The sequence below is a fragment of the Eschrichtius robustus genome, chromosome 6, assembly GCF_028021215.1.
Source record: "Eschrichtius robustus isolate mEscRob2 chromosome 6, mEscRob2.pri, whole genome shotgun sequence".
Taxonomy (NCBI): domain Eukaryota; kingdom Metazoa; phylum Chordata; class Mammalia; order Artiodactyla; family Eschrichtiidae; genus Eschrichtius; species Eschrichtius robustus.
Window position 1 is genome coordinate 62663418 of NC_090829.1, and position 15227 is coordinate 62678644.

The 15227-nt window shown below is 44.2% G+C and overlaps 1 protein-coding gene across 1 annotated transcript in view; it reads right to left on the reverse strand.

Moving 5' to 3' along the window:
* The window catches only part of KLHL6 (kelch like family member 6), a 53992-nt gene extending 40545 nt beyond the window's left edge, over positions 1-13447 (reverse strand). The window contains exon 1 of the mRNA XM_068545427.1: positions 13155-13447. Within this exon, the coding sequence (XP_068401528.1) occupies positions 13155-13447 (293 nt within the window). The remainder of the gene's footprint in view (positions 1-13154) is intronic.
* Between the last annotated feature and the right edge of the window lie 1780 nt (positions 13448-15227).

Below are 15227 nucleotides of genomic sequence, written 5' to 3' on the forward strand. Positions count from 1 at the left end.
ATAAAAAGTGCCCAGAAAAAGAAATGTTAAAGTACTCTCAACATTGCTATACAAAGCTCTTCACAGTCTGATCTGTGCACCACTTCCCCATCCCATGATGTATCAATAGCTAGCAGTTTCCAACATGTGCCTCTGTTTACGTCAACACCTTTGGGCTGCAGACAGGACTCTCTATGTACACTCTATAGGGCCTATTTTTAATGTGTCTTTTCCCTCTATTAGATTCATGAGGATCTTAATGGCAAGGGTTGGATTTTATTTCTCTCTCACTTCTTATTTACTGGCCCATAGTAGGCACTCAATATTTGTTGGATGGATGGATGAAAAGGAAGCTACACATGCAGCTCAGTCCTATACTTGTTCCTGTAGGCCAAGTGGACTCCCCTTGTCTCCAAACCCACATTTCTCCTCTAACTGCCATGAGAATAAGTAACAAGGACCTCCAAGACCAATTGATTGGAGCAAACTATGTGTGTGAAGAACTATATTTTCCAGTGATTCTCCAAATCAGAACCCCAAGCCCATGGTGTTTATCCTAAGCCTTCCTATCTGAGATTTTACATTACAAAACATCGTGGTTGTTCTTCACCTTAATTTGCTTTTGCACATCTTCCACTTCCTCGCCCAAAGGTGAAACCTGGCTTCTGCTAACGAAATACCGTTTCCCTCACAACCCTCTTCAATGAGGTCTGCTCTGATTCTCACTTCCCTTGGTCTGGGAGCAGAGTCAACATTTGTGCTTGCTACACACTGCCACATCCTGACTAGGCTGTTGCCCTGGAGGCTCCTTGTCACTCTCTTTCTCCAAACATTTTCCATCTCAACCCCACCCCCCAGTACCCCACGTTGGTTTCCTTATGGCCTCCATGTCATTATCCAGAAATCAAGGATCAGCCTCTGCTTAGAGATTTTTCTGAGCGTTCCCTGGCTCTGACCACTTAAAAACATGCGAACTGGTCCCAATCTTCACCACAAGGTATTCAAATGTTGAGGCTTCCCCAGTCCTAAAAATTATCCCTACTGTGACAGGGCAAAGATGATCATATATGTGTTCCAGACTTCTCCCACCACCAGCTGCCACAGAGGAATCTGGACTGCCAGGCCTGTTCTTTGGGCTTTTATGATACAGAATCCAGAAGAAAGTGGGAGGGCGAAAGGAGATCTTCTAGCTGGGGATGGAGAGGAGTTTTGAAGCAAGAGGCAAAGGAGGAGTTACCTCAGGCTGGGCTACCCTCAGGGCTGCCCAGACGGGGCCAGAGTTGGGGCTGACATCCATCTGCACTCACCAAGCCTTGAGCCCTGATGTGGACAGCAACAGTCCAGGGAAAGAAGCACATATTTCTAACTGGTCCACCCAGACAGAACTTTTAAAATTCATACAAAGATATCCTAAAAGCCAGCAGCGATCAGAGATGTGGATAAGAGAGGGGAACAGATTTTAATAGCTGTGGTGTGTGTCTCCCTCAAAGTGTTAAAAACGCACACACACAAGTTCAGAGCTTGAGTTACTTTGAAATTACTTGTTATGGGACTTCCCTGGTGGTCCAGTGGTAAAGAGTCCGCCTTACAATGCAGGGGACGTGGGTTTGATCCCTGGTCAGGGAACTAAGATCCCACATGCCTCGGGGCAACTAAGCCTGCGTTCCACAACTACTGAGCCTGTGCTCCTCAACTAGAGAGCCCGCATGCTCTGGAGCCCGCATCACAACTAGAGAGAGAAAAAACCCGCACGCCACAACTAGAGAGAAGCCCGCACACCACAACTACTGAGCTCACGTGCCTCAACTAGAGCCCAAGCGCCGCAAACTACAAAGCCCACATGCTCTGGAGCCCACGCACCACAACTAGAGAGAGAAAACCCGCACACTGCAACTAGAGAGAAGCCCACACACCACAACAAAGAGCCCACGCACCGCAACGAAATATCAGCATGCCTCAACGAAGATCCCGCGTGCCGCAACTAAGACCCAATGCAGCCAAAAAAATAAATTAAATAAATAAATACATAATAAACAAATCTTTAAAAAAGAAAGAAAGAAAGAAATTACTTGTTCTGTTTCCAGGTTTTGCTCTACAATGGGGTGGCACGGGTGGGTGGAGGACTGATAAAATTACACTACCTTCTCTTTCTCCTTCCAGTCTTGAAGCTCAGAGAAGAATGGTTTGTCTTCCAGTCCCCCAGCCCTGCTTTCTTCCTCCCCTTCTCACCAGTCAGTGCTTCCCCCCTCCTTTCTGTCCGGCTCTCTGTTGTCTGGCTGCCTTGAGGGCCCTTAGAGAGGACTCAGAATGTCACTTGAGACTGTCTCCCCATCCCCACTGCCTCAGCCTTAATTCCGACCTCATTTCCTCTACCTGTAATTTCTGCAACCACCTGAGGGTCTCCATAGATTATCAGGGCCTCCACATCACCGCCCAAAGGGTTAACAGAGTGGTTGGCTCACTCTCCTCATTAAACACTCTTCCCCGGCTTCCCACTTCCTATAAGGTACATTTCAAACTCTCCATCCTAACCCAACAAACTTTTCATGCTACCCTACCCTGCCCATCTCTCTTGGCCTTCTTGGCCCACACATATTCTTTACTCCAACTTTAATCTTCTACCTGTGGTCCCTGTCCTTACGCTGCATGATACTTTCCCAGATGTGGCTTTTTTTGGCCTGGAACACTGCTCCCTTTCTCCCCTTTTCTTGGTCCCGTTGGCCCAATGCCTACTCATCATTTAAAACTCTGCTCAGATATCCCCTCCTCCAGGAAGCCTTCGCTGACTGCTTTTTCTCCAGTCTGACTTTTTCACTGGCAAAGCCCACTGGGGTCCCCAGGGAAAAATAAGATGGAATCTAGCTGATAAGATAAGGTCTAATGTCTTCTTTTGTGTTTAGTTTGCCTGTAGGAGGTCGTGTGCACAGGCCTTGCACCTAACTCGTCGGATTAGAGTTCCCTGGGCAGAAGCACCGGGCTGGACACCTCAGCTCCCAGACTGTGAGCAGAAGCGCTGCGCTCAACACCGCAGTTCAAGAGGGCGGGGGGCCCTTGAATTGTGTGCAGAGATGCTGTGCCCCGCACTGCAATTCGGAGTGTGTGCAGTGCCCCTGCGCCAGCCCAGCGAGAACTCGGTACCCTCCCCTCCAAAGAGAGTCTTATAAAAGCAGCCCCACCCACGGCCTCTCGGGAGAGTGTGTGCTCTAGACTGACAGCTGGCACTTCTCCATTCTCTGATCAAAGAATAAACCTTTCCTTTGCTTCAGAACCAAACTCAGTCTCGTTCTATGGGCACGAGCGACACAAGGCAGGAGGACCCTTGTTGGGGCACGACTCTAAAGGGTCGGTAACAATTCCATGCCCCTTCCATAAGCAGAGCTCTATCATATCCCTTATTACCCAGTACTGAAACACTGATTTACCTGTCTCTCTCTTCCAACTTACTGTGATTTCGAAGTCAAGCAAGAACCATAACTCATTCATCTTTGTACACTCAGTGGCTGGCCTTGATAAATTTGTGCCAGTTGAATGAATACATGAATGGGTAAGTGGGTGGAATTTCACTAAACCCACTCAACACCATAGTACTGAAAGCTTAATATTTTGTGCCCCCAACCCCCAGATATTTGCACCTTAAGAGAGGTTATATGATCTGGTGTTCCTCAGTTAAAGGTCTACAGGTCACTAGTGGTACACGAAGAAGTGTCGGAGGAGTGCAGTTTTTCACAGCAATTAGTAAGAATTCTCCCCCGCTCCTTCTTCGGGGTCATCTGTAAAATAGACTTCGTCTGCCAAGCCAACCTGCTATCCTGAGCTTTAAGGATACTGCCAGTCACTTGAGAACTTTCCTAAATTTCCTGATCTCCATTCTCTTTGTTCTGTTTCTTTTGTGTGCTGTGTCCACCAACCTCACCTTCCTGGAATTATTCACCAGGCATCTCCCCTAATTCCCCCAACACCAGCCCCCTGCAAGCCTGAGCTTGCTCTACATGACATGGTCTCTTGAATGCCAGTCAGCTCTTACTTGACCCTAGACCTGGATCATTATATGCAAAGCTGCTGATCGTTAATTTTTATAGATCCCTGAGTGTCTCCTCAGAAAAAGCTATGATGCAACTTTTGGTTTGATTGTGTGGTTTTTTTTTTTTGGCCGCATGGCATGCGGGATCTTAGTTCCCCAACAAGGATGGAACCCGTACCCCCTGCAGTGGAAGCAAGGAGTCTTAACCACTGGGCCGCCAGGGAAGTCCCTGATTGTGTTTTAAAGTCGTAACAGTGTCAGCACTCCTGCAATTATTGTGGCCTTGAAGCTTTCCATAAAAGTTACATGTACTAAAAGAATAAAAGAATCCTTACAGCTGGCAGAGGACATATAGGTTGGCTAAATGATATTCTTTCATAGCAACGGGGATTTATCTTTATACAGAAATGGCTTCTCCAAAAGAACTTGAGACGGCTTATACTAAAGCAGCAGAGGTATTATAAAATAAAACAGTAACAACAAAAAATAAGAAGATAAGAACTAAGGAATTAAAGTAGGAGGAGAGTATATCATGGAAACCTAGGCTAAGGAAAGCTAATGCACTGAGCTTCCTGACAGCCAAAGCAAATACAGAAGTATAACAAGTTGGCTAATTAAAAAGTAAGCCAGGATCTGTTATCTGTCTTTAATGGATATTTATTTTTCCTTTTGTCCAGTACCTCCCCCTCCTCTTTCTGGAAAATGCTCTTCTCCCCACCCAGGTCTCACTCAAACTATGTGGTTCAAGTAGGAGCTCTCACCTTTTTATAGACATCTCTCTCTCTCTCTGTGTGTCACACACACACACACACACACACACTCACCTCTTCATCCAACAATAGACTCCTGAGCTAAGTTGGGCTGACCGTTGTGCCCCATGTTCCTGACAGTGATTGGTCTAGGACTGGGTAATTGAATGGAACTGAGCCAATCATGGTCTAGGACTGGGTAATTGAATGGAACTGAGCCAGTCAGTCTTTCCTGGGGACTTTCAAACTGAAGCTAGCCTCTCAGTTTCTCCCTAGAACAAAAGCTGGGAGAATTGAGTCTCAGAGCTGCCAACAGGCAAATTCCCCATCATGAGGCAGAAGTGCACCTGAGTAATCCTATCTGAGAGAGAAGCCAAATGGTTGGGAAGAAATCTCCCTGACTGCATTCAAGGCCTTTGTTCCTCTTCCTCCTGGGCTCTGCTGCATTCCGGCCCTTCCTATGCTTTGGTTATGTGACCAAATACCTTCCTCTTTTGCCTAAGCTGGTTTGACTTTGAGTTCCTATCCCTTGCAACCAGGAGAATGCTGACTAATACAGGAACATTGAGCAATGAGATGGATGGTGGCTCCAAGGAGGTTTTACCAAAAACACAGATGTTCTGCATCTGGCCATCTCTTCTCAGGGACTGTTTGGCATTTACTATACTAGAATTTAGTTCTGTAAAGGCATTTTCATAAAGAGACTGTTACATATCCATGTACTTGATGCAGGGATAAAGCTCAGAAATTAAGATGTAAATGATGAAAGTATTTCTCTGTTGTGTTTTAGTTGAATGCTGCACGGAACATTATTCAAAACTGGAGAAGAATATTTTTTTCTGTTCTTGATTGAAAGAAGATCCACATGCCCTAGACGCCAGGGTGGAGATGATAGAGCTTACATTTTATTGAAAATTCAAAGGACCTGACTGCACTTCTGCCCTAAGGCAGCAACCTCTGCCCAGCATCTTCCAATCCTAAGAAAGGTCTGCAGGAGTCACCTTGTAGGCATAGCACATCTGTGTCCAGATGGCCACATGAGTGACCTATTGAATCCACAACATTCTGAAGCATTTGGATGTTCTCACTGCTCCTTCTAATTTTTCCTATGGTGACCACACTTTATCATCCTTCCCTTTTCTAAAGTTGTGCAATGGCCTCCCAACTCTTTGAGGACTTCCTGCTCTGACCAGGATGCCGCTTAGTGACAGAACCTGCAGGAGGAATATCAAGTTTTTATTCATGTCAAACATTTGCAGGGCGTCTGCTGAATGCCAGCTACTGCAGTGGTCGCTCACGCTTTCAGCCTGATTCTAGTCCATATATGATGGGTGATGCCATGTACTCTCACAGGTATGCCCAGAGCTACCCACAATTTGGAGGGACAGGAGGAAGGAAAGTGCAAGTAATTGTCCTCTTGTCTTCTAGGATCTCAGAATCCTTATCTCTGATGCATATGTAACAAGAGCAGTGGAATTCCCTAATACTTGTTTATCTCATACTACTTTAAGCCCTATTCTGCCTCTGATGCAGGGCTGTCACATAGTCGCTGCATATAATGGACCCTTGGCAATTTTTGGTTGCCCAGCATCTGAAACCCTCCTGAAGTGTGGCAAATCTCTCTCTGAATGAGATGTAGTTTGTGGCAGAAGCCACTTCCCTATCTAGAAGCTGCAAAGCCAGATGCTCACTTTCCAGCTTGTCACAGTTAATACCCTAAACATGTGTAACTCAGACTTGACCAATCAGCTAAACCAACACCAGGCTATGAACTGGGAGCTGGTGGTGCAGAGGCAGGAACAGAGGAAAACCTGTTCTGGTAGAGGCAGCAGAAGCAGCAGCAGCCTCCAGTTTCCCGAGACTGCAGTGGCAGCAGTGCCAGGGGCCACAGCCGTGCTAGCATTGGCCTCCAAGGTCCTGCAGCAGCAAGGGAGTCCTCCCCACAAGGGTTCTAGGTGGCTTTAAGTTGTGGTCCTGGCCACTGCCTGGCCTCCCTTGCTCCTGTCTGTTTTCTGAGTTTGGTACTCCAGCCTTCTGGAGGATTCTGTGAGTTACCTACCTACATCCCCTTCTCAAAAGAGCCAAACAAACAAACAAACAAACAAACAAAAAGAGCCAATTGATTTCTATTCCTTGGAACTAAGAAATATGACTTATTACCATGCATAAAATGTTTAGGCAAATAAATGTATGAGTGAATCTGTTTTATTATGTGTATTTCACAATAACTCACAGGGATAGGTAGACACAAATCATCAGCCTCACTGTATTGTTGATAATGGTGCTGAGCCTCAGAGGAGCCAGACGATTCCTCCAACATTTGCACAGCCAAGAAGTGGCAGGGTCTGGACTCAAATTCCAGTGACAGAACTTTAAGATAGTGTTCTTTCCACTATATCAACAGTTATTGGTTCCAGCCCCAATGATGTCCCATAGGTTCTTGAGGTCCTATACTTTGAAAGCATACTGTCTCTTCACCTCACACCCTGACCTGCCTCCTTATTTCTCACTTAGCCCTTTGACCCAGGCCAGTGTCCTAAGGCATGCTGGGTCTTTGCCACCAGCATCTGTCAGCTCAGCCCCCAGACACAAACTGGGTGAGTGTTCCTACTATATCCTGCCTGTGCATGTGTGTGCAAGCACACAGAGGCAATAATTTTTACATCTTCTCCTCATTTTCAGCTTATGTAGGCCACACTAGCGCATGGCAGGGAAGGGGAATTGATGGTCTTGCACAGGAAATGTCCTAACAGCCATATTTCTGCCCAGTGGAGAGGTCTGTTTTCAGTTTGGATCCCAATAGGGAAACCGTTCTTCCTAGCAAAGTGAATTCTCTGGAGGGTGAAATGGAGATTGCCAACATTGTGAAGATTAAATAAAATGAAAAAGAATCCAACAAAGTTCCTGGCATGCAATGAATGCTAAAAAAATGTTAACCTTTCCACTTTCCAAGCTGTGAAAAGTACTTAATACAAGGTGTTTATTACTACATACTTTATAAAAACAAAATTTTGGAAGCAACCTATATTCACGATGAATGATTTTCATATTATGCTTCTGTTAAAAATGGTAGCTATATAAATAAATAAATAGTAGTTATGAAAACTATGGAGCACTACGGGGGAAAGGTTATAAGAAAAAAGGGTGCAAAGCAAGATGCGAATTATACATTAACTATGTTTACAAGTATATTAAAATATGCAGATGAAAAAAGGTAGAAGAACAATACCAAAATGAAAATTAACTTTATCAGAAAGTTCCATAATCCCTTACCCTAAAATCTTACAGCTGGATGTGCTTTGGTATTCAGAATTGTTTGGCTATTACCATATCATGAATACTACATAGTACCTCCAGCACTCCTTAATCGAACACATTAGCACCTCAGCAGTGAATATATGAATAATTGTCCTAAGTGAAATAATAAAGACTCTAAGTAGCCTCTTCTCAGTTCAGAAGAGGAGATGAGTGGGGTTTCAGTTGGATTTGGCCATCTAATAAATTATGAAAAACTTTTCCGTTTTCAGCACTTTGGAGATTTTGAAATTGCAGATAAGAGATTATAGACCTATAGTACTTAAATATTAACCACCATATTGGTTCTGCCAAAAGGACAATATTAAAGTGTAAAATACAGAACCCAATGCCAGAAGTACAATCACCAGTCCATTTGAGTTCACCAGCAGTACCCACTGTGGCAGTAGCAATCCTCAATGTTTTTGCCATTAGCCAGATTTTCAATCCAGACCCAGATGGCTGTAACTCATCCTTGTTTATTCTATCCCCTGCACTTACTGGCTCCTTTCTAGATATCTTATGTCATTATGGAGAAAATGCAAAGGATTACATATAAACAGAAATTATGAGTAGCCTCTTGCCCCCCTTTCTGCCATCCAATTCATAGGTTGTGCCCACAATACCCTTCCCATTCCTGGCCTTGTACTTGATTTTTGTAGCTAGTGGTTAAAGTCCCCTCATCATAGCTTCAGGGAACCAGACCCAGAGACTGAGGTACTGAGGTGCAAGGCAGGGGCCAAGGAGCAGCAACAAAGGAGCTTGCTGTTGACAGCCTCAGCCTGGAAGCTTATATATTCATGTAGTAAGAGCCAGCCATCACGTAGGACTGAGTAGCCTGATGACCCCTCCCTACATCAGTGCTACCCCCCTCCCTCTGCCAACCCTGGGAATCACAGCATGGTTGCCCTCATGGGTCAACATCAGAATTTGCCATATTCTGCAGTGAGTTGCTCCCCTGCAAATGGACAGAACCACTGGCTTAAATGGAGATCACTTGGGAAGTGGGGCCCTGTATGCAGGATGCACAAGCCCTTCTAATGACTTTGATCTGGGGACCTGTCCAGAGGCAAAACACAAATGGCAGCTTTGGAGCAATCTTATAAAAGACACTAGTAATCTTATAAACTTTTAAAAAAACATTAGTATAAATGTTAAATCTGTGCTTCCCTCGATTTTTCTAAGCTTTGTTCTCCCTCACCCTTTTCTCTGCCTCAACTCTACGTGTTTTCTCAGATTCCTCATTCCATTGCAGACTTTTAAATAGGCCCCCAAAGGGACCTACATTGTCTGAGTTACTAATATAGTTCCCATTTACAGCCACCGTGGTTACATATGCAGCTAGACAACAGCTGGGCAGCAGGTTCAGAGAAGCTGTATAGGGTAATGGAAGTGATAAAGATAAAGAAGTGGTAGATCCTCTGATGCATTTGGACCACATGAAAGATCACTGTGGAGAGGCTGTGAGCAAAAGGTACCCCGAAAACTAAGCAAATGGAAAAAAGAGTGAATTATTAACTTCAGGAAAGACAAGAAGGTTTACAAGAAAGAAAATGTAATCATAAAACACAATTTGGCTCAACAGGAAACAATGTTTTCATAGATATAATGTAAACTCTTAATCCAAGTGTATCAAAAATGTGATAACATTATATTGAGAGATTATAGGGAAGGGAAGGGAGTTAGGTATAAGTGCGAAATTCTTATCAGACCTACTAGAAAATTAATAAATGATGTCTAACACTGAGAAATGAAGGAAGAGCAGTATAAGAGTATTTTGTAGAAATATAAATATAATACCAGAAGAAACAGAAACAGCTAAATTTTGAAAATGGTGGGCTCTAGTGACCAAGACTGAGGGGTGGAGGAAGTGAAGAGGAATTTTTGGTTTTCATTATAAGCCTTTAAATACCATTTGAGGGCTTCCCTGGTGGCGCAGTGGTTGAGAATCTGCCTGCCAATGCAGGGCACACGGGTTCGAGCCCTGGTATGGGAAAATCCCACATGCCGCGGAGCGGCTGGGCCCGTGAGCCACAACTACTGAGCCTGCGCATCTGGAGCCTGTGCTCCGCAACAAGAGAGGCCGCGATAGTGAGAGGCCCGCGCACCGCGATGAAGAGTGGCCCCCGCTCGCCGCAACTACAGAAAGCCCTCGCACAAAAACGAAGACCCAGCACAACCACAAATAAATAAATAAATAATTTTTTTAAAAAATTTTAATTTAAATACTATTTGACTCTTTGTTAACTATTTGCACATAGTACTTTGATAAAAATTAATTTTGATTTAAAAAGATATAAATGAAAGTTTGAAAGGTTATGAAATGAGAGTTCATAGAAATAGAACTGCAGATGACCCTTAAACATACGAAAAGATGTTTGACCTTATAAAAAATAAGAGAAATACAAATTAAAACTAACCTGAGATACTGTTTCTCATCTATCAGATTGGGAAAAACCCCAAAATTAGATGCCATCCTCTTTCGGCAAGGCCATGGGGAGTGCAAAATTATTGAACCCCTATTAAGAAGAATCTGGCAATATCCACTAAAACTGCAGATACATTTCTCTTTGACTCAGCAAACCCTCTTTTAGAAATGCAACCCCAGACACTCCTGAATGCATATGAAATGACGTATAAGATTATTTATTATAACATTGTTTATAATAGCAAAAAATTCGAAACAATCCAAATGTCTATTAATAGAGGATTGGTTAAATAAACTATGGTTCAATCACTTAGTGGAAATTATTTTTCTCAATGAATAAAGAAAAAAAAACCCTACATAATTTTATAACCAGCTTCAGGCCCTCCAGAGCACAGAGGGCTGTGTCAGAAGCTTCTCAGACAGTGCAGACTCTCTGCCCTTTCAAAGTCTGAGCATAAGAGGAACTTGGCTACCAACCCTTTTCAAAATCTTAGAAACAAAGCAAGACAGGCAGTGAGGCAATGTCAGACTTAATGTCAGTCCAAATCCCACTTGGGCACTGCGTTAACTGAGACACTCCAAGTTTTGGTTCCTCATCTGGAAATGGGGAGACAACTCCCCACCTCAGGGGGGTTGTCACGAGGGTTAAGTGGGACAGTGTATGTGACACAGGTGGCACAGGGCCTGGCCCACAATAAGTATTCAACAACAGAAGTTATTTTTAATAGTAGTACCAGAAAAATGAATCTTGTCTCCAGGACTGTGGTCATTATAGGAGGACAGTCACCTTGGAAATATCAAAATAAGAATCAAAAGAGAATGGAAGGAATTTCCCTTCGTAACCACGCAGTTTGGGAAGAGACTCTTCATCCACAGGCAGACACGTGCACCGCATGGCCGCCTCCAACTTCTCGTTGCCCGTTGCTGCCTCTGGGGCTGGCACACACTTTCCCTAAGCATCCTACATCAGCAGGGTTGGAAAGACCTGGGCCCAAACACCTTCTATTTAGACTGAGAAACCCCAGGACTGGAGAAAGCATTGATGTACTCAAGAGCACACAACCAGCGGTCCTGTTTCATAGCCAGGTCAAGCAGCTAATGAAATTGCTAATCGGGCATATATTTTATAATAACAGTTTTCTAGTGACCCAAAACAAAAAGAATAAACCTGAAAGTGAGTGCTCAGCACATCAGCTAAGTTGACTCTCATTCATTTCTGAAAGGGGTTGTGATCAATGCGAAATCATATGATCAATATTGGTAGAGTGAGTAATGTGTTTACCTATGTCAACCCAGCGTTATGGCCGTGCCTACACTTTACCTTTTATATACTTCTTGTGGAATAAAGCCTCCAATCTAGGGACAGTTTGTATTGCAACAAAAACAAAAATTTCTAGAATGTGCTCAATCCTTGCTCCAGCAATGACTAGATATGTAATGTTGGGTTTCCATTTCCTCATCTGTAAAAGGGCGTATCAGCCACTTTCATCATGCTGTTGCAAAAATAAAATCAGATAACTGTCTGTCTGGCATATAGCAGGCCCTGCTTCCTACAAACCCATATACCCTCTTGCCTCGTATACATACGGGACCTAATCAGTCCCACAGCAACCTGTCGACCTTGCTTTTTGAATTCCAAAGATTTTCCCCTAAGCATATCAAAAAATGAAAAAATAAAATACCTTCCATGATATTTACATAGGTAAATAGTTTTTAATTTCCTCAGCCAGAACAAAGAGTTAAGAAGAATCTTAATAAGAAGAATTACAAGAGTATTTCTTTTTCAAGGTCTCCAAATACGTTTTGCTTCCACATTTCCCTTGGGGACTGGTTCCCACCATGTCTACATCAATCTGGAGAACTCTGGATCCAGCGGAATTCACTGGGTTCCTGATTCTCCCACATTCCTACCCCCAAGCATTTGCTCACTACACAGCTCTTAGCTGAACTAAGCAGAATGAGGCGAAGAATTTCAACAGAGATATATTGAGCATCTACGAGATGCTAGGCACTATGTGAGACTCTTTTCCCCCTCATATTTAATTATCACAATAATCCTGAGAGGTAAGCATTATTGTCCCCATCTTACAGATGACAAAACAGAAACTCAGAGCATTAAGTGATTTGCCTCAAGTCCCAGGCTCAGGAAGGGGCAGAGTGGGATGGAACCCAGATCCCTTGAATTTGTTGTAACTAGTGGCCTCTCACTTCTAAAGCACCTTTGTAACTGCTTTCCCTTCCTACCCACTCGCTGCACTTAAACAGAAACCCCTAATTTTCAGCAAGTCATTGGATAACTTTAAATGAGTGGCCACATTGTTTTCTCTACATCTGTTGGTGAACAAAGACAGCATTATGTTTCCAACACACTAGTCAGGTGGTGGGGGGAAAATCCCCATAACTTCGGTAATTTTCCACCCTCTGGAAGAAAGACATATACACATTAAAGTTCACCATAATGTATAAACATTGCCTTTAAATGATGCAAGCTCTCTTAATATGACTTAAATTCTAAACTTGAACGTATAATAGCTTCCTTTTTTGAATCTTGAATAGACACACAAACAGAAATAAATATACAAACCATAAATGCAAGAGCCAACTAGTTACACTGGGCTCTCACATCAATACAAATTTCCCTGATGACCTGCACCCAATTTGACTCTGGTCTAAGCGTGCTGACCTGAAATAGTTGCTGGCCGCGGCAAGCACCACGCGGTGGCAGGAGAATTCCTGAATGTCCACACACAAGATGACGTCTGTCAGAGCGTTTTCCACTCGGAGGGTCTCCAGGCCATTCTGCAGAATTAAGGAGAGTCCAGTGTCGTCAAATTTTACCTTATCCCCGTTTAAGATTTCTACCAGGTCTCCCCTCTTCTGGGAAGGCTCATCTGTAGAAGGTGCCAGGGGCCCTTCCAAACTCTTCTCTACCACGTTGTCCATGGTCCAGGTGCCCCTTTGTCCTGCCATCAACATCCAGACTGAAGAAGTGCCCAAGTTTCAGGCAGGTCACATTGCAGAAGCTGAGCGGATTTCCTGTGCAGGGCCCTCCACTTATCACCAGCTGTCACACACATAACAGGAAGTCTTGCACTTTCTCATCCTGTTACTACAAACGCCAGCAACTTCTATTCTTCTTCTTTCTGTAATCATCACAAGCTTAGAAATTACTTAGAAGGCTGTGTAGGAAGGAGCTCCAGTGAAAAGGAGTGGCTTCTCAGAGTCTGCTATTAGTGCTGTGTGGCTATTTCAGTCCACCTCCCCGCCTCACATCCGTGAGCAGGAAACCTCTGGTTCTGGTTATTACATTCATACTTCTGGTGCTTCTGTATCCCAAGGTGTCAATGATGGGATGGGCAGGGGACATTCCAAATCCTCCTCCTCCTTCCTCCCAGGAGTCTGAGACCCCATGATGTGCCCCAGACCAGTCCCTCGGGGACCTTGGAAAACCCACTTAGCTTTGGCATTCTCATTTCTATCAGCTCTGCATGTCATCTGTCTTTGTCTTCCTCCCTGCTCAGGGGAAAACAATGTCATGGCAAATATTAGTGTTCCCCTTCCCCCCAAAATGTCTATTGTTTTAGATATGCCTCTGGGGGCAGAGAAAAAATTGTCTCCAGAAACTCCATCCCCAGGGTCTTCTCTCTTAGAAGACCAATCAGGGTAGGTCGACACCAGATTGCCCTAGGAAGTCTCAAATTGGCCTGACCTCACCCAGCATCTATTGGTCATGCATCTAGTAGTGGATCATGAAGTATTTTCATTGCCTCTTCAGGTCTCCATTAAATAGAAATCACTGTCTTTTATTAAACTCCTGCTATATCCTAGGAAATTTATAGAAGTTAAGGTATTTTAATGCTTAAAACAACCCAGTGGCACTAATATGACTTTCCTCATTTTATGGCTAAGGAAACTGAGTGGCAGGGCCCAATTCTTGCCTCTAAAGCCCCTGTTTCTTCCACCACCACCAGGCTATCAGAGCTGTAATATCGTGTTGGCCCTGGTTCCTTGTCTCCCACAGAGAGAACTGCTGGGTTTGCCCGCTATGGCTGCCCCAGGGGCTGGCGCCTCACCAAAGCGGCTTCTGCTGTCTGTTCCTGCTCTCATTCCCCTTCTAGCAGTGGGGAGCACTACCGGTCCTCCTGATGAGCAGGAGCCCAATTCTCTGTCCTTGTCAGTGGTGACTGAAGCCTCTCCGGAGTCCCAGTTCTGCCTCAGCTCTTCTTCTCTTCTACGCATGGATAATTTACTCCTAAAATTGGGGCCTTTGATATTCTCCCAACACTTGTTCTTCATCCAGAGCTCTGTCAATCAAGATGCTTTTGGCTTCTGGGAATTCCCTGGTGGTCCAGTGCATAGGACTCTGCACTTCCACTTCAGGGGGCACGAGTTCAATCCTTGGTTGGGGAACTAAGATCTCACAAGCTGCACGTGCATCCAAAAAAAAAAAAAAAAAAAGAAAGATGCTTTTGGCTTCAATGACAGAATATCCCATCAAAAGTGGTTTAAACAATAAGAGTCTCACATTATAAGAAGCTAGTGGTGTGGAGTCCCAGGTTGATGCAGAAGCTCAGTGATGTCATCAAGGACAGAAGATTTTTCCCATCTTTCACTCTGTCACCCTTGGTGTGATAAAGGTGTACCCTCATGGTCACATAATAGCTGCCACAGTACCAAACACCATGTCTTCACAGAACCGTGGTCCAAAATCGGGATGAAAAGGGGCAGGCCTCTTCTCCTCCATCTCTCTCTTTTT